This window comes from Semicossyphus pulcher, unplaced genomic scaffold (assembly GCF_022749685.1).
Source record: "Semicossyphus pulcher isolate SPU_LCO1_2020_fin unplaced genomic scaffold, fSemPul1.0.p SCAF_8, whole genome shotgun sequence".
In the NCBI taxonomy this organism is placed as follows: domain Eukaryota; kingdom Metazoa; phylum Chordata; class Actinopteri; order Labriformes; family Labridae; genus Semicossyphus; species Semicossyphus pulcher.
This window is the reverse complement of record NW_027211759.1, coordinates 1,737,640-1,756,450: the sequence shown is the minus strand read 5'-3', so window position 1 is coordinate 1,756,450 and position 18,811 is coordinate 1,737,640. Positions and strand designations below refer to the sequence as shown.

The following is an 18,811-nucleotide window of genomic DNA, read 5'->3' as shown; positions in this document are numbered from 1 at the left end:
TCCCAGCATCCTCTGCTCAGCACATCTCTGCCCACTCTGCGGATTATTACCTGCACGGCCTGCAGCGAAGTGCGTGAAAATCAAATATAAAAGTAGAGCATGTGCAAGTTTCTGCAAGTTCAAACCAACTTCAGTTATTGGCTTATGGCCATTTTAGAAAAGTTGATGCAGTAAAAATCTGAAATCCTTCACCTGCTGGGATCTCACCTGAGACAATCAAACTTTTGAAGACTGCAGCAGCTGTAAGACGTTAATTAAGACTCAATCATTTATAATGGTTATGAAATGAATGAGGGAGTGCTGGGACTTAACATGGACTGCCATCTAGTGGGGAAACACACAACTGCATCTTACCGTCAGTTTGAATCCCAACAGCAGATATTGATTAGCTAAATAAAAATGTCACAAGGGGATTAAAGGGGCATTTAATCACTGATGATAAGGGTTACCTTAAAGGGTGTTTCTGGTATTTTTAAACCTATTTATTATATATTTTGAGGTTAAATTGTTCTTCTAAGTGTGTGACAACATGACAGAAAGGATCCCTACAGAGATAGACCTTTTTGTTACAGAGGAAGATTATTGTTTTAACCACAAACAGACGTTACATCGCTCTCTGCAAACACACCAGACTCCATTCATAAAAACACTGATTTTAGCTCGCAGAACACAGCAGCTGCGGGTCAGTATCCAATTCTCTGTCGCAGCAACTAGTAGACTGAAACTCCTCCTTCAGCATCTGTCACAACAAACACACTTTTACTTTATAGGTTAGTTAATACTTTTAATGTAAAAGACTTAACACCGTCTAAGGCCTGACCTTCTTTACCTTTTAGGATCTGCCTGGGTAAAACCAAATAAAGTACCTTGTTCCAGGCACGTCGGGTTGAGCCGCACAATGTCATGAAAAAGAGAAATAAAATATAAGAAAAATACAATCACAAAACTTCTGATCTGCAGTCTGTGATGACAGCAGAAGCTAAACATCTGAAAGACGCACACAAAACCTCTAGATAGAGTCTTTAATGTGATTTTTACAGTCATTTGATCATTTTGGAGCGTTACAATAGAAATGGATTTTGAAGGAATTTTGTATAATATATAATAATTACTGTCTACGTGATTTTAGTTCATCTCCACAGAAGATGAGACAGAAACGTTTTTCTATAAAGAACTTTCAACATGGACAGAATTTCAGTTTTTGCTTCTGTTGTCCTCGTGAAGAGAAAGAAGAACAAACAGCCAGTCAGTCATCCAGTCAGTAAAGCAGTCGGTCAGCTGATCAGCTGGCCAGCCTGTCGTTCAGGTAGCTGGACGTCTTGGCGTCCTGCAGCAGTGTTTTGGTGACATCGAAAAGCTTCTTCTGGTAGGCGAGCCTGTAGCGGCTGTACACGTCGTCACAGTGAGTCAGCAGGCGCTTTATGTTGGCGGTGACGCTGCTGGGAGCGCCGTCGAGCCTGAGGACAACACACACACACACACACACACACACACACACACACACACACACACAGGTGAGACTCTCAGCTGCTTTCAGGCTGGTTCCTGGATGTTGTTACTTCCTTTACTTACTTTTTGAAAATGTCCTCAAACAGGCTGGAGGTCAGAGGTCGGTGGCGTTTGAGCTCCTCCAGGTAAACAAAGTCTCCTTTCAGAATCACCTTCTGGTACAGGATCTCCGCCCAGTCTGGACTGTAGCTGTACGCCTCGGACACCACGAACACCTGACGGACAGAAACGCTCGATATAACCTGTGTGTGTGTCTGTGCAGGTCTGTGGCTCTGCATCACTCAGAATGTGCTCCTTACTTCCTCATGTAGAAAGAGAAATAATACAGAAGCAAAATGTGAGCTCCGAACTCAAAGAATAAACTGAACTTTACATCTTCTTAAAGCTTTCTTCATAAAGTCTTTCACCTTTCGCTAACAGTGGCTATGGTTTCTGACCTTGACCTGACCTTAGACAGCAATGACTGTTAAAGCACTGTGAGTCTGTAACAGGCCTACATTTGGTGTCAACACAAACAGACCTGGTAGCATCGTGGCAGCGCTATGACGGTGTTCAGCAGCTCTGCAGGTCGCAGGTTGATGACACGCAGGTCTAATCCCTGACTCAGGAAGTGCAGCTGGAGAGCAACAAGCTTGGCTGTGCGCACACAGCGAGTGGCCTGACGCACACACGAGTCCTGGAAACACACACACAGTTAACATGTCTCTTTACAGTGTTAAAGAAACGACAACATGCAGAGACGTTCAGGAACCTTTGAGAAGCTCTCTGCAGCGTCCTTCAGCAGGCCCAACACTTTGACCAGCAAGCTCTTCAGGTCAGGAGTCACCACTGTGTAGAGACGAGTCAGCAAACTTTGATATGAAAAACAACTCTGATCCAAGGAGGTAAAGAAGATTCTTTTATCTCTGTGTTGTTGTAGCCGTTAGCATTGAGCTAGCTCACCCCAGGCCTGAGACTCGATGATCTTCAGCTGCGTTCTTGCAGCCATCTCGTGGTTTTCTCCGATCTCCCTCCTCATGCTGAAACACAGCGCCACCATGTTGTGTTTCTCGCTGTCTGCAGGCAGGCAGCGCTTTATGTAGTCCAGCAGAGCCGTCTTCAGGCTGGAGCTCTGAGAGGAGACGCAAAACTTTACTTGTTTTTATCTTGTCTGATCTGCTGTATTATAACCATCATCGGCATCAAACAAAGGCTTTCTATTATCTGACAAGCAACTGCAGTTTGATGCACATTACATCCGATATGAAGACTGTGTGTGTGTGTGTGTGTGTGTGTGTGTGTGTGTGTGTGTCCACCTGTCCTCTGTCCGTGTCCACTTTCTTCCTCAGCAGCATCTCAAAGCGATGGTTCTGATGCAGCAGGTCGAAAACGTACGTCATGTCGTTATACCTGCCGATACCTGTCAGCAGACGCACCTACACACACACACACACACACACACACACACACACACACACACACACACACACACACACACACACACACACACACACACACACACACACACACACACACACACACAGAAAAGGTTCGATACTTTATCATCATTTGACTTTTGCACGGTGGATCCCTTTTTAGCGTAATATCAAACTTCTGTCTGAACTTAAGTACTCTGCAGAAGGAGGAGGGTTTGTGGGTGAGTGGGCGGAGCTTACCAGCAGGCTGTAGTGCTCTCCCGGGGCGAGGTGGGTGTGGCTGAGATGACGGGCGGCTTGGAGCACTCGGACGATCCCCTCCATGTTACAGGTGAGACTGAAACAGTCGTGAGCCACGATCAGCAGCTCTACGACTGCAGGACAGGGAGAAGAAAAGACTTAATGCAAATATTAAATAATAATGTGCCTTTAAATCCTGCCTGAGTGTTTGTGTGTCGTACTGCAGCTCAGGTCTCGCAGAGGAACAGTGCTGAGGTTCTCCAGCAGTTGGAGTCCAACCAGGTTCGGATCCTCACACAGTTTGATGAGCTGGACGAGCGAGTCTCGCCCCTCAGACGGCCTGAATACCTGCCTCTCTGCTGGGTCACACATGCACACAGGGGTTTGTTTTAGGGAACAAGTTAAAAATACCAAGAAGGATCAGAAGCAAGATTTGCTGAACAAATCAGAGTCTTCGGATAAAACAATCAAAACATCTTCTCCCCTCACCCGGCTGCAGCTCCTGGGCGGAGGCCAGCAGCGCCTGCACCACAGCAGAGGACACCAGCTGGGCCACAGAGTCTGCAGACAGACCCTGAGCTTTGATGAAGGCCTGAGCCTTCCTGAAGCGCTCCGGCTGCTCCGACAGCAGCAGCTTCTCCAGCACTGAGCGAGGCTCCTCCCCGCAGATCTGACTGAAGGAGCACTGCAGCTCCTGGAAGGAACACAGCGACACACATCACAACACGGATTAAAGGGGAATTCAGGAATGCTTAAATTTGGGGCCTACTGTTTCCCCATGTTGGGTCTAAATGATAAATGGGTCCTCAGAGTTTTAGAATGTCTCCAGTAGATGTGTTCATCCTGCAGCAGTGAAACAGGCTGTAACGGCTGCAACATAATCCTTGAAGGGTCAAAGGTCGTCCACTAAAAGTTCTTGTTGTTTCCACTGACAGGCTCAGATTGTTATTCTAAGTGTGTGACAACATGACAGAAAGGATCCCTACAGAGATAGACCTTTTTGTTACAGAGGAAGATGATTGTTTTAACCACACACAGACGTTACAACGCTCTCTGCACACACACCAGACTCCATTCAGAAAAACACTGATTTTACCTCAAAGAACATGGAAGTTACCGGTCTTCTCGCTGCATCGATGGGATAGTTTGTTTGTGTTATTGCATGACTTTTGTGTTTTAAACAGGTAGTTCAGATCCAGTTTAAATTTAGATTAACTCCCAATTACACAAAATATTGCCTGATTAATGATGCAGCGTTAGACTTAATGCAAGATAAAATCCCTGTTTTTATCAATGGAGTCTGGTGTGTTTGCAGAGAGCTGAGAATATTTAAATTGTTTTTTAAGAAGTTTCCGAAATCACAACATTGAATCTGGACAGGAACACTTCATTCTTACAGTGCAGGACAGTGTCGACTGGGCGGTACCTTGGAGAGCTGGTAGAGGCTGAGGACTTGTTTACAGTAGTTATTTCCGTGTCGACACTGATTCACGAGTTTCTGCAGCTGCAGGGCGACCTCGTCTTCAGGGAGCGGGAGAACCACGAAAGACGACAAGCTGTTGATGGAGGCAGCTGGAGGAGAAGAAATGAAGCTGAACATATTTTTCATGGATAGTTCACATGTATTTGTGTCAAAGGATCGTGCACTAACACGGCATCTCTTTAAAACCTCTGGTCAACCAGAACGTTTGTGGTTGCAGCAGGTGTTAGAGGAGTTCCTCAGGGTTCGACTTTAGATCCATTTTTTTAGTTTGTGTAATTTTTGTTCTCTCCTCTCGAGCTGAGAATAGAGACCTTTGAAATTTATGGGAGGTTCCGAATTTAAAGTCAGAATTTCAACTCGAAGAAGATAAAAAAAAGTCTGAATTTACCTTCATTTAAAAAAAAAGAGAGAGATTTGAGATTATTAGGTGTATCTACAAGAATATGGTAATAACAGCTGTTTAAAGTGTTTCTTTATATAATGTGGAGGTCAAAGTGTATCTTACAGCTGGGAATGGTGGTCCTTGGCAGAGCCTCTGATGCTTCTTCTTGTGGCTCAGCGTTCGGCTCTCCAGAGGCCAGACCTCTGCAGCGCAGCACCACCCACATGTCGGGGTGATGCATGGAGAAGTAACGGCAGACCCGACTGGCTTCATGGATACTTCCTTCATCTAACAACTGACCAATCAGAGCAGCCAGGACACTCCTCTCCTCTGGGCCGAGCGCCGGGTCGATGTCCCGCTTCTCCTGCTCCTCAGAGGGACCCGGAAGTCCCTCCAGACTCAGACGCTTCTCCGTGTTCAGGCCTGATATGTTGGAGAAGGAGAACTCCTTCATGAGGACTGCGTACGTGTTCATTTCTGGCGTGATGGCGGGCGGCGGCAGGTTGAAGACGCTCTCCTTCTCAATGGAGACGGTGAGGACGTGGCGTCTGACCCGGCTGATCCACAGCTTCTTCTCCAGACTCTCCAGTTTGTCCACAGGAGGCGGGCAGAGCAGGGAGAGCCAGTGAGCGGCGAGGCAGAGCAGCAGGCAGCGCTCCTGGACGTCCATCAGCTCGCTCTGGGCCTCTGCAGCCTCCGACAGGTCTGCAGGCTCAGATTCAGCCTGAGACAGGAAGAAGTGGGAGGCGGATTCTGGATCAGTGCTGTCAGCCTTCAGCTGATCGTGACATTTCCTCCAGAAACTGACTCGTGTCTCCAGCCGTCTCCACTGCCGCTTGGACTTCTGGGAGCTCACCTCCTGCAGGAGCTGCAGGGGAGACAGAAAGATCAACAACGGCCTGATATTTGCTCTTTGTTTTATTTACATTAAATCATGACATAAACAAGTTAGATCAATTTTCCTTCATTTGATAAGAATTGTGACCGAGACATGAAGTCAAGCTGGTGACCTTGCTTGTTTGTTCTCTGCGTGTTAGCTATTCTGTCCTGTCGTGTCGTGTATTTGTGGACACAGTGCCAGCTATGTTAGTCATAAAAAGTGTGCTGAGTTCAGCATCAGACCTGGCTGAGCAGCAGGCGGTGGACGGGCAGTCCGGCCAACAGAGCGACCTGTCGGGCCTGGCTGTAGCGCCCCCTGGCCTGCAGAGCGTCCACTGCAGCCTGGAACTCCTCCTGCTGGACGGAGGGAGAACTGCACTGCAGCAGCCTGGGAGACACGCTGACCTCTGACCCCTGCAGCAGCTGACTCAGTTGACTGAGCTTCCTGAAGTCTGGACCTAAACACACATGCAAAATTCACTTTTACAAGTTTTAGTAAACCTCAGCAGAAAAACGGACACATCAGATCATGACGAGCTTTTAGGAAGAACGACAGCAGCTGGAAAATGAACTGGTTTACAATGTTGGTAATAAAACCTGCGGAGGTACATGCAACAAATCCTGAGCTGCATGTGACAAATCTTTAAAGGTTTCAAGATCAGTTCACGATGGACTCTCTGATCTCACCGTTGGATTTGAGGAGTTTGTCGACGTCTGCGAGGAGCTGCAGCAGCCGGGGGAGGTCGTACTGGGAGGAGCAGCGCTGCAGCATGGTGAGGAGCAGCACGGAGGCCTGGCTCTCCACCCACTGCAGGGGGAGTCCACCGGAGGGCGCTGGGCCGCCGTTTCTCAGCTGCACATGACAATGACAATAAGCTGTGTTATCAGACAATAAGAAGCATGTGAAGCAGGTTAAAAGTCTCTGCAGGCGGATCATCAGTCATATGATGGTGAATATTGGTTATTGTGGGCGGGACTTACAGCGATGAGTGTCCTCTGGAAGTCCAACAGCTTGGCTTTGGCCTCAGAGAAGTTCCTGTAGTCACAACACAACTCAAACATCCTCAGCACCAACACCAGAGGGGAGTCCTGAGGGAGGCAAGCAGAATATTTATCTGTAGATTTGTTTTCTTTTGTTTGTTTTTTAACATATTTTGGGGATTAAGTGACCAACAGGTACAGACAGATCCGACCTCCTCCAACAGATTGCTTTAAGAAGGACCTGCAAACAAGAACTACTCGTTTAATAAAGTGTTTAAACCTTCAGGAGAGAAACACACTGCAGAGTCCTCTGTGATGTTTTCAGATCTCTGATCACGAAACATCTCATCTTGTAATTTCTGACTCGTTTTTTTACCCTCTGGAAGAGCTGGAAGCCTCGTAGGAGGGGCCTGACGTGGCCCCGCCCCAGCAGCGTCTTCCAGATGATTGACAGGTCATGCAGGGTCCACTCATGGTGCTGGGGGGCTTCCACCAGGTGGGAGGTGGCTTCCTCAGCTGTGACATCATCGACCGAGGTTAGCACCCACACACATAGGCACGGCAGCAGCCCCGCCCCCTGTCAATCAACCAGGTTTGGCAGTTATACAGAGCACAAAGATAGCGTATGATAAGATAAGTCTACATAATATTTTAAAGACAACTTAAAGAAGTCATTGACACAATTTTCTGCACCAAGTTAAGAAAATAAAACATATATGACTCCTGTCCCCAAGAGAAGTGCGCCATCATCTGTGTGTGTGACAGTTTCATGTATTCAGCTCCTTTGTGCATCATGTTTGGGTTACTTTGTACTAGCAGTGGTCTTTAGGTGTATTTTGTGTGGTTACCTGTTGACAGGCAGCCAGTACAGCCAGTGTCGGGCAGCGTTGCACCAGCGCCTCCTGCAGCAGGTACCTGCACTGCGCCTCCTCCTCCTGACTCTGCAGGAGGACCTGGAACAGCTCCCTGGGGTTCTCCAGGTCCCCAAAGGCCCTGTCTGTGCTCGGAGACCCTGACTGCTGCTCCTCAGAGCCCCCGCTCCTCCTCTGACTGTACACCTGCAGGTCCTGGAAGGCCAGACTCAGGTGGGCCTGCAGGGCGGAGCCAAACTGAGCTGCCAATGACCTCACCTGCAGAAAGGACCAAATACGGTCAGAGGAAGGAGTTTGATATAAAACATTAGATTCATACTTTAATCCAGAAAATGGCAAAGCATTTTGGGATGTTGTGGAGGTGTGTGTTCACCTGCTGAGGCGGGAAGCTGTGCAGCTGCACAAACAACAGGAAGTGGATGAACTGTCCGTCAGCGGCACAGTGGGCGGGGTAAACAGAGCTGAGCTTCAGACTGTGGAGCTGACAGAACTGAACAGGCAACGCCCACTCCTGAGCCGCCTCGTAGGACGACCTGCACACACACACACACACACACACACACACACACACACGAATGTGTTAGAGAGTTTAAGACCTCTTAGCTGACAGATTGAATTACATATCCACACATGTTTATGACACTGACTGACAAAGGTAAGTTATAGAGATGAATGTCTGAATAACGCGAGCGTGACATCTTCAAAGAGTCAGAGAAAAGATCATGATGAGTGTTTACCTGCTGGTGCCCTTCTGCTCCATGCTGTGAGTCACTGCAGCCTCCAGGTAGCCAATCAGCTCCTCTGCTGCTTCAGGCTCCGCCTCCGCCAGCTTTACACCTGTAGACAGTAAAAGACAGAAAATCAGTGTGTTTACTCAGAGTGTGAAATTTCCCTTTTGTTTTTCCTTTAGATTTTAAAAAGTGCTCAATAAATAAAGAGTACTGTTATTTATAGTGTGTGTGTGTGTGTGTGTGTGTGTGTGTGTGTGTGTGTGTGGGGATGTGTGTGTGTGTGTGTGTGTGTGTGTGTGTGTGGATGTGTGTGTGTGTGTGTGTGTGGATGTGTGTGTGTGGATGTGTGTGTGTGTGTGTGTGTGTGTGGATGTGTGTGTGTGTGTGTGTGTGTGTGGATGTGAATGGATGTGTGTGTGTGTGTGTGTGTGTGTGTGTGTGTGTGTGTGTGTGTGTGTGTGTGGATGTCTGTGTGTGTGTGTGTGTGTGTGTGTGTGTGTGTGTGTGTGTGTGTGTGTGTGTGTGGATGTGTGTGTGTGTGTGTGTGTGTGTGTGTGTGGATGTGAATGGATGTGTGTGTGTGTGTGTGTGTGTGTGTGTGTGTGTGTGTGTGTGTGTGGATGTCTGTGTGTGTGTGTGTGTGTGTGTGTGTGTGTGTGTGTGTGTGTGTGTGTGGATGTCTGTGTGTGTGTGTGTGTGTGTGTGTGTGTGTGTGTGTGTGTGTGTGTGTGTGTGTGTGTGTTGTGTTCACCCAGAGTGTGTAGACTCTGTGCGGTAGCAGAGTGTGTGTTGTTCTGGTTCCAGTGCTGCAGGATGGTGTTCATGGCTCTGATGTCGACCCTCAGCTTGAGGCTGCAGACGCCCAGCAGCTCACAGAAACAGACGCTCGCCGACGTCACAGACGGGACATCGAAGCACTGCAGGGCCAGCCGGTACACCTGCTGCAGGGCCTGCTGCAGCCTGAGACACACACACCTGTTTAGAACAATGTGTCTGCTTCTGACCTACAGGAGTTTAAGGTGTCGTACTCACAGGAGCGTGACGTCACTGCAGCCGCTCAGCTGCTGGACGAGGAAGGTGGCGTACGCAAAAGATGGGCGGCCATGACGCAGGTAATACAGGAAGTCCAGGTTCTCCACCAGAGCGAACCTGTTGACCAGGTGAGGGCTGGAGAAATGAGGCAGCTCTGACGTCTCTGAGGGGGAAATCCCAACAATGTTAATGCACAAGTTTACCTGTAGAGCATTGGCCCTTTGTGCTCTGTGTTCATGCTCGTATCTCCAACGCAACAATATCTACAGACTTAGCTAAATGCTAACACCAGTATGCTAGCGTGCTACCCAGTAGCTGCTGTGATACTTGAGTTTCGAGCGAGTATGATGACCGCCATAAGAGCCACAAAGCTAACATGGCTAAAAACTATTCCAATAAAGTGCTCTGGGTCATTACAGGGGTCATGACCTTGCAGTGACCTTGAAGCAGGTTGTCAGAGCTCACCTGTGGAGTTGAGGGTGTTTGCTGCCTGCCAGCCGAACAGCCTGCTCGGGTCCAGAGGATGGAGCGACTGGAAAACAAAGCAACTCAGTACTCTGCTTATACTCACCACATGCACACAACCTCCTGTAAGGTGAGTGTTTGAATGAGCACCAGGTGTGACAGGTGTGAGAGCGTACCTGCAGCAGGTGGTAGACGGAGATGTCAGAGGACGAGCTGTTTCCTCGGGGCCCGGCAGGGAACAGGGCGGCCCTCAGTTTCGGGTAGGGGGCCAGAGCCATCTTTAGGAGCTGGGGGTCAACCGTCCTCTCTGATCTGCCCGACCTTTCACCCTGAACGACCACCTGCACAGGAAGCAGCACAAAAAAACATGACGTTATCCTTGGGGACACATTTATTGAACCAGAAGCAGCTGTGACGTCGTTCTCTCCAAAGACAGCAGACTACATCATCACTTGGTTTAAGCCTGCTGTTTGCACTGTGCATTGCTGCACATGATGCTCAGGAATACGATCGTGTTTATACTGCAGCACAGCCTCTTCTCAAACACATGCAGGAGTAACAAGTAAACACGAAACAGAGAAACTTTTCACCTGGCTTCACACTGAAGCTGGGATCAGAGGTGACGTTTACCTGGTCGATTCCCCCGGGGGCGAACATGACAGCAGCCAGAGCGAGCAGACTGTGTCCCTCCAACAGCAGGCTGCTCAGAGACGGCTGGCTGCCAGGTAACAACACCTGAGCACTGGTTAGACTGGCCTGGAACACCAGTGCTGGATCTGGAACAGACAGAGACAGTTAACGTGGACGCACAAGTCACCACGAACTTAAGCAGCTAAAATCAGTCGAATCTAATTATCTAATTATTGCTTTTACAACCAATTTCTCTGCTGATTGAATTTAAACGCTCGACTGTTTGTTTAAAGAAGAGAATCATTATAAATGTCATTATCTATCTGATTCTGCAGCGACGCCACACCTACATTTGGTAAATTACAAATGTGGAAGTGACGTGAAACTGTAAGAAATTGTTTTAATGTCCATCTGACAGCTGGAGCTTATGGAAAACTGTCAGGGAGTCAGGGAACAGCCTCAGTTCAAAGAGATTGCCGTCCTGTTGGGAGGCGGTGCTGCAGCAGTCTGCTACCTGACAGATCTCTGGTGATCTCCTGGATCTTCACCAGCATCTCAAACCAGGGCTGGCTCCCTGACACGCTCTGATTGGTCAACAGGGGACAGTTTCTGGGTGTCAACCTGCAGAGGACGGACACAGAATTAACTAGCCGCTCATCACGGTCTGATCATTTTCCATGAGAGAGACACAATCAAAGAAATGTGTTACAAAGATCAAAGTATGTCACACCTGTAGTGCTCCAGGTAGGAGTAGAGCAGGTACTGCAGGCTGTGCTCCAGGCAGAAGGTGATGAAGAGGCCGTGCAGGTCGAGGCCGAGGGGGGAGCGGTACTGAGGGACGGGAGGGGAGGAGGCCATCACCCCCCCGCCCTGAGCCAGCCTCCACAGCAGCTGCTCCAGGTCAGCCAGCTCCTCAGGGATGAACAGGCCTCTCCTGAGGAAGAAACACAGACGTGAACGATCCCAGCAGAAAGGTTCACACTTCTATGATTGGGAGGGTGCTGTTCCCCACCCACATGATCCCCGGACACACCTGAGGTCTTTACTCTACGAGTTGGGACATTGATTATGTCTCCAAAGCCCATTTAATAGCTGTGTACTAGTGGCTGAGTGCGAGTGCTGAACGTGGCTGCTGTACCTGGCCAGCAGGTCCAGGATGTTCTCCCTCATGTAGCTGCTGCACACCGTGTTGTTGTTGACCAGCTCCGGGGTTAACTCCGGCCACTGGGAGGCGCTGGAGGACTTGTTGTCCTGGATCCAGTCGACCACCCGGAGCTGGTCGTGCAGGGCTGTCAGGTAACGCCACAACACGGCCGAGTCACAGGAAGTCAACTCTGATAAACAAAAACACAGAAGAAGAAGTTTAAAGAACCCGTCAGATCTTTGACGTGTGACGTTTCTCTGAGATGTTTCACCTGTGTGTCTGAGTCTGGACAGGAGGACGGCCGTCTGGCAGCTCTGGTCCCAGTTCCTCACCCAGTCCAGTCTGAGGTTCCTCCAGAGCCCCCCCCCCTCCTCCTCAGACCTCCTGTCTCTCACCAGCTCACTCAGAACCGCCTCACCACCACCTGCTTCCCTTTGGACCATCTGAACCGTCCTGAAAACAAGGAGCAGAGAGAAGAGAGGCAGGTAAGAAGGAGGAGAGTGTTTTTACTCTGAAGCTCAAACCGAGAGTTCACTTCTACCCAGGACAGAAAGTCAGCTGAGACACCGAGAAGATCCAGGAGAAGACGAACAGAGGACGATAACAGCAGACACAGAGGTGCTTTTAAAAGGAGGAAGTCTTTACATGCACAAAGGACTGACAGAAACCAGGCAGCAGGTAATCCAGTACATCTTATCACCACTGTTTCCTGTTGACTCTCTTTAAGGAAACATTCCTTTATTATTAAACCTGAGTCATATTTTTTAAACATATTTTGGGATCTGAAAGAGTCAAAAGGCACAAAAAGGTTTGAAGGATGATTTTTATTTTTCACCACAAACAGACGTCACATCGCTCTCTTCACAGACACCAGACTCCATTCATAAAAACACTCATTTTACCTCTGTGATGTGGTTTTTGCAGGGCAGCGGGATGCAGGCAGTGATCCCAACTTCTCCATCTCCCTTATGAACTCCACACTCTGCATCTCCTCCTCTGGGAAATAACTCCGCCCTGACAGCTCCTCCACCTGACCAATCAACCAGTCAGAGAGAACACAGACTGTACCTGATGTTTTAAAACTCCTGACAGGTCAAATCTGTCAGCAGCAAAGACAAATCAAAATAATGTCTGTGAAACGTCGACTCACCACAAACTCCCTGAGGTCTTTGTCGTCGGTGTAGAGGCAGATACTGTGGAGCTGCTTCTTCACACTGAAACCCTGAAGACACAGAACGACGCACTTTAACATTAAAGTTTAACTACATAAGCAGAGAGCCCAATTCTGTTCTGACAAGACAGAAAATGGATTTCGATCTTCCTAATTGGAACCTTGTCATTGAACTGTTTCTTTAAGACACACGTGCTGAGTTTGAACATTGTAAACAGCGTGCTAATATGCGTCTAGTTTATTTGCTTCCTATAGCGAGCCGCTCTGACCATGTTGGTGAGCAGCGTGTTGGCGGTCTGCAGGTCTCGGTGCTGCAGGCAGGAGAACACCAGACGCAGACCCTCCAACCTCAGAGCCGACAGACGCTGCTCCGGACGGCTCCGCCTCCGCAGGACGGCCTGGGCTCTGGGGATCTGATTGGTCAGGATGGACTCGCGGACCACTTCCTGCAGCACACGCAAAATAAACACGGTAATGTTTAGAATTTAATCTTTTCTAATTATTGTCATGTTTTATGTTTACAAACTTCCTGTCAGCAGATTAAAGGATATTAAATTAAAAAGAAAAAGAAAAAGAACATCTTATGTCACCTCTGTCGGTAGCTCCTCCCACTCGTCCCTCTGAGCCTCCTCCTGAGACGGATCAGCAGAATTGGTGCTGGAGGTGTCGCCCCCTGCAGGCCAGGGGAATCTCTTCATGTAGCTCCTCAGTTCTGTGACGTATCGATCAAGAACATCCACGCAGCTCCGCACGCCTGCGTCCTCGTCTGCACACACACCAGAGCAGATTCAACTCTCAGAAACGTAACAGACGTGTGGACGTAGACTCTGTGTCTGACATGGGAAGCATGTGCAGAAGGAACTGTCCCCTGACCCCTCGCTACTCAACAGCTCCACCCTCTCATCTGAATATGGTCACTTCTGCCTCCAGAAAAAACAAGATGGGGACGCCAAAATGCAAATATGGAGGCTTCAGAAGAGTCGCTCTGATCACTTCTTATATACAGTCTGTGCCAGGGACATATGAGAGTGTGTGTGTGTTTCCTTACAGTGTGTGTTGGACAGGACGGAGCGGATCTGTGTGTTGACGAAGCTCATGGTGATGTTGAGCAGCTGCTCAGAGAACTGCCGGCTCTGAGCTTCACTGTTCGAGTCTCTGACGGCCGAACACAGCAGGTCCAACGCAGGACACAACTCCTGCACACCTGCACGCACAAAGCCTCCATGTTAACAGTCTGTATGTGACTACGTAGAAACATTAGCATTAAATAAGAAGTGTGTAGACATACAGGCAGTCAGGCTGAGTGTGGAGGCGGCCGGCTGATCGGCTGCAGGGTTCAGGATGTTTTCTTTACTCTTCAGGTAGAAATCCACCGTGTCCAGCTGACGGTTCTTCAGTCCGGCCTGAAAAACACAAACACAGACTGATTTGATCCGAGCAGCATCTTAAAGTTTCATCTTTGTACATTTCTAATCATCTTCTCTGGAAAGTGAAGGTGGATGCTTCTCTCAGCGTGTTGTCTCCGACCTGCAGGGCGTGGATGGGGATGGAGCAGCGCCCCCAGCTGTTCAGGTGACAGACTGCGTCTACTGTTGCTGCACTGCCGAACAACATCAACCTGCTGAGCAAGTCCTGCTGGGAAACCGAGAACAAGACCAGGAACACGCCGGCCTCTGCAGACGGACAGAAAATACAGGCTTTAAATATTCTTTCAATCAGTCAACACTCGGTACGCTGACAAGAGCAGCCTGAAGTCGGATCCAAGCAAGTCGAGATGCCTCTTTTATTTCTGCACAGTGTGAAAACAGATCTTTATGTCTGTGCATAAGAGGGAAAAGATGGACTCAATTCTTTATTCTTATCCTCTAGTCGTCACGGTTAAGAGACCATTCGTCTCTCACAGCTGGTTAACCTCCCTCCTCCTCCTGAGCTGTGTCTGATGAACTCTCCTGCTGCTTCCAGCTCCTTCAGGCTGACCAGTGCCCAGTGTGATGAGCTGTTAGCTCGGATCAGTACCAGGATTTCTCTGATGGACACCAACTACCGGCGTTCTGTTTCAGCTGTGGAGCGCCTGTCCATCTGTCTCCGCTGAGTGGCAGTTTCACTGTATCTGAGATCTGTCTCACTACAGCGCTATGAAGCCACAACAAACAGTTACTGAGATTTAATTGACATGATTCTATTTTGAATCCAGTTTGGATCGACCGTTTGTGATGCAAACTCAGGAGCCAGGAGAATCTAAAGGCTAACAGGTTTCATGAGACAGCATCGTGACTCTCATTGCAGCAATTATATTTGTGTCTTTGCATAAACTTAGTCTGTAATCGTACCCTTTTTTGTCATCTCTGACTCCTTCAAAATAAAATGCTCTGTTGGACAGGTAGAGCAGCCCTCTGGTGTCACAGCAGCAGTCTCAGCAGATGTTGCTAAGTGTAACTGTGTGTCAGTGGTTGTCTTACTCTTCAGCAGCAGTCGCTGTTGTCTCTCTCCGCAGCGCTGGACCGGAGCGGCCTCGCCCTCCGCCTCGTGGTAACTCACACTGCCGGACTCTAAATCCCATAAGGCCACTGTGGTCTGTCTGTTGCCGGGTGAGACGAAGGTCAGCTGGGCGGAGAACTCGGACACAGTCAGCAGAGACGGAGTGGACGTCTCGGTGACGGAGAAATCAACTGTCACCCCGCCATGAGGCACTCTGCTGTGGGCCGTGGACAGAGCCAGGTGGGACTCCAGGTGGGGGAGGGCGGAGGACCAGGAGGAGAAGGAGGAAGAGGAAGGAGCTGCAGTCTGCTGGGCTCTGCTGTACATGGAGGCCAGACGAGCTTCCCAGGAGCTTAAGTTCAGGGTCAAAGGTCAAGATTAAAGGTTAATGTTGAGTGATATTTTAACGATTTGGAAGTGATGTTGACTATTGTTGTTGAGTGAAATACAAAATGTAATGGCTGCAATAATTTAAATTTATTGCTGCTCAACATCAACATGCTAACATTATATCTGTGTGCATGTTAGCATGCTGATGTTAGCATTTAGCTCAGGATTAGCCAGAGCTTCTCGCATGGCTATAGGCTCTAATCGTAGCACCTCTCCTTTTATGTTCGGTCATTTAAAACAGTGAGAATCATCTGTGTTGAAACATTTCAGATCCTACAAATGTGCCTCAAAATGTTTGACTTGTTGTGTCTCTCTCATCATCAAGCCTCCACATGGATCAAAGCAGAGGCTGTTGGTCTTTACCGGTCGGTACTAAAGGTCGATCCCAGAGCGCTGAGGCTGCAGTCGGAACTCGGCAGGCTGTCCTGGTCCCTCGGGTGCTGGGGTCGGAGTGGAGGGTGAGAGGGGGGATCAGCACACAGTAGGTGGTCCGGATACATCCTGCAAGACACAAGTTTGTTTTGTTTTCGCTCTTTGGTTCATGAGAAACTTTCAGACGAGTCTCTGTGGGAGGCAGCAGAACGGGCTGATCTGACGTGCTTCTTCTGACTAAGCACGTTATTTTTCCTCCAGCTGAGTGAGAAACATTCACATCAGACCACATTAGTTCAGATCAGAGACAAACAGGCAGAGCGCCTCGCTCAGATCAGGATTACAATCGTTCAGTGGGCAGAAAAATCTATTCTTGCACAAACTGCTTGCAGCCTCATTTTGAGAGGTTTCTGTGTGATTTATTGTTTCTGTTACGATTGTGATCAACAGGAGACGACAACAAAATCTAAACGTGGTAAAAATGATGAAAAAAAGCCGTAAAACTAAGAAGTTTCATGCTAATATTCCTGCTGCTGTACCTGAAGTAGTGGTTGAGGTCGACAGCGATGGCCATGTGAGACTGAGTGACGGCTACAGCTGTGCTGAGATCAGCTGACACCTGGAGGAGGCAGAACGGGGAAGAGGAGGAGAAGAAGGAAGAGGAGGAGATCAGGTCGTCCTCAGCCAGGCCAGAGCTCAGGTAGGCAGGGAGGTCAACTGTGGCCAGCAGGCTGCCATCAGAGGTGTTAAACACAGCTGGGGGTCACAGTTAAAGAAGAGACTGCAGCGGTACAAAGACACTACATCAGGTTAGGGTTAGGGTTGAATCAGACTCCTTTCAGCTGGAAGGCCTCGCTCAGCTAAGGATACATATGAGCCCAGTGCTGCTGAGGATGAACATGGTTCCTCTGCAGACACAGTGATGGATGGCCGTGTGTGTGTTGTTGTCAGTCAGCTGGATTCTGCAGCATGATAACGTCTGCAGCTCCTCCTCCGTCTGATGACTCTGCAGCTGCAGCAGCCAATCACAGTTCAGCAGCAGGCAGCAGCGGCCGGCAGCAAACGACAACACCTGCAGCGTCTGCAGCTCACACACACCTGAAAACAGACCACATTAGTATTATAATATTAATGCATCAAAGAATACATGCAGTGTCCGCACTCTGTGACTGTACGCGGGTGTGATGATGGAGGTCTTTGAACTCACCCTGGTCCTGCTCTGTGACAGTCTGCAGCAGGCGGTCAGCAGGACGTTCAGACACACAGAGCAGAGAGGTGGAGGCCGATCGTTCTGCCTCCACCTCCAGCAGCTTCAGCTCACACTGAGACCCCACAGCCAGCAGTCTGAAGCTGCTGGCCCCACGGCTGTGGACGCTCACCTCCTCCCAGCAGAAGCTGGAAATAAAAGAACATTTGTACAGTTTAATGTATTTCTTTGATTTGACTGTTGGAGGGAAAGTATCGTCTAAAATGAATATTATGACTTAAAGAAGCCCAACTGGGAAAGAGTCCAACTTCCTTTAGAGAATTCACTTCCTTCTTTATGGCTCAAGACATATTTTACCTTCTTTATTATTTGATCTTTCACTTATCGAATATTTTACTTGTTACTTTTATCCCTTTATTTAATCTTACTTGGAAATATTTGATTTGTTGACTTTTCTTTTAATATTTGTCTTTGCAATTAAAGCATTTAGTAGTTTGGAAAACTGCTCTATAAGTTATTTTTAATGTTATCACAAATATTATTATCTTAGACTGTTTAAAAGACCGGTCAGAGAAAACAAGAATTGTAATACATATTTTGGGGTTTGGGTTAAAGCGTTGAGTCAAAGGAGGATGTGATCTGACCTGCAGTAACCATGAAGACTGAAGCACTTCGCTCTACACGTGCTAAAGTACTATTTTGAGGTACTTGCACTTTGAGTATTTCCATGTTTTTGCTACTTCATACTTCTACATCACTATATTTAATTTCTTTATGATTTGGACTTTCCAATTCTTTAAGGAGACATACTGTCTTTTGTGAAATGAAACAGATGAACTCTTCAAACAGGAAGGCTGGGTTGAACTCAGTGGGACTCACTCTGTGTAGCAGCCGTCCACTGCGGCCGGAGGAGCCTCCTTGTCGGCCGGGTCCCACACCACCAGCCGCCCCTGAACCTCCAGACATCCGAGCAGGGAGCCCCCAGGAGCCAGCTCAGCTTTGAGGATGTCCGCGACCTGTCCACAGTGCTGGTTCTCCGGGATCACACACACCTCTATGGAGTTACTCTCCATGCGCGGAGCCGCCTCCAACATCTTCACACGTCAGATGGAGAGCTAATCAAACAGGCTGAGAGCTTAATGTTCGCTAAGGAGACATTTTAATAAAAAACAGCCATTTAAACGCTTCCAAACAACCAGACCCGAATCTGTCATGTAAACAGCAGCTGAGTCCCGGCAGTCACATGCTCGCTGTCAGCTGACCAAGTTTGACCAATAGAGGTAAAGGTACAAAAGGCCACTTAATCAAATGACGAAGTGCAAGTAAGAAATATTTGAAAAGAGCACTCAAAATCTTTTTTTCTTAATTGTATGTACTTTAATCAAATTCAGCAACAAAAAGCATATTTTCTGTTTACATAAATAAATGTG

The 18,811-nt window shown here is 48.3% G+C and overlaps 1 protein-coding gene across 1 annotated transcript; it reads right to left on the bottom strand.

Annotated features, from left to right (window-relative positions):
• Nucleotides 1-1,026: 1,026 nt before the first annotated feature.
• On the bottom strand, nucleotides 1,027-18,509 carry spg11 (SPG11 vesicle trafficking associated, spatacsin). Its single transcript, XM_069686907.1, has 40 exons — nucleotides 18,261-18,509; nucleotides 17,382-17,569; nucleotides 17,045-17,272; nucleotides 16,714-16,930; nucleotides 16,166-16,303; nucleotides 15,394-15,764; nucleotides 14,462-14,607; nucleotides 14,223-14,337; nucleotides 13,983-14,138; nucleotides 13,525-13,700; nucleotides 13,204-13,380; nucleotides 12,914-12,985; nucleotides 12,666-12,793; nucleotides 12,035-12,216; nucleotides 11,758-11,953; nucleotides 11,350-11,553; nucleotides 11,134-11,240; nucleotides 10,620-10,765; nucleotides 10,166-10,330; nucleotides 9,990-10,056; nucleotides 9,525-9,687; nucleotides 9,244-9,452; nucleotides 8,499-8,598; nucleotides 8,135-8,294; nucleotides 7,738-8,019; nucleotides 7,266-7,466; nucleotides 6,890-6,997; nucleotides 6,596-6,761; nucleotides 6,152-6,366; nucleotides 5,153-5,897; nucleotides 4,591-4,736; nucleotides 3,654-3,858; nucleotides 3,386-3,520; nucleotides 3,165-3,298; nucleotides 2,805-2,924; nucleotides 2,452-2,620; nucleotides 2,261-2,337; nucleotides 2,030-2,185; nucleotides 1,573-1,724; nucleotides 1,027-1,457 (listed from the first exon to the last, which is right to left on the bottom strand). Exons 1-40 carry the CDS (start codon nucleotides 18,473-18,475, stop codon nucleotides 1,283-1,285), a joined length of 7,212 nt encoding a protein of 2,403 aa, XP_069543008.1. The 5' UTR covers nucleotides 18,476-18,509; the 3' UTR covers nucleotides 1,027-1,282.
• Between the last annotated feature and the right edge of the window lie 302 nt (nucleotides 18,510-18,811).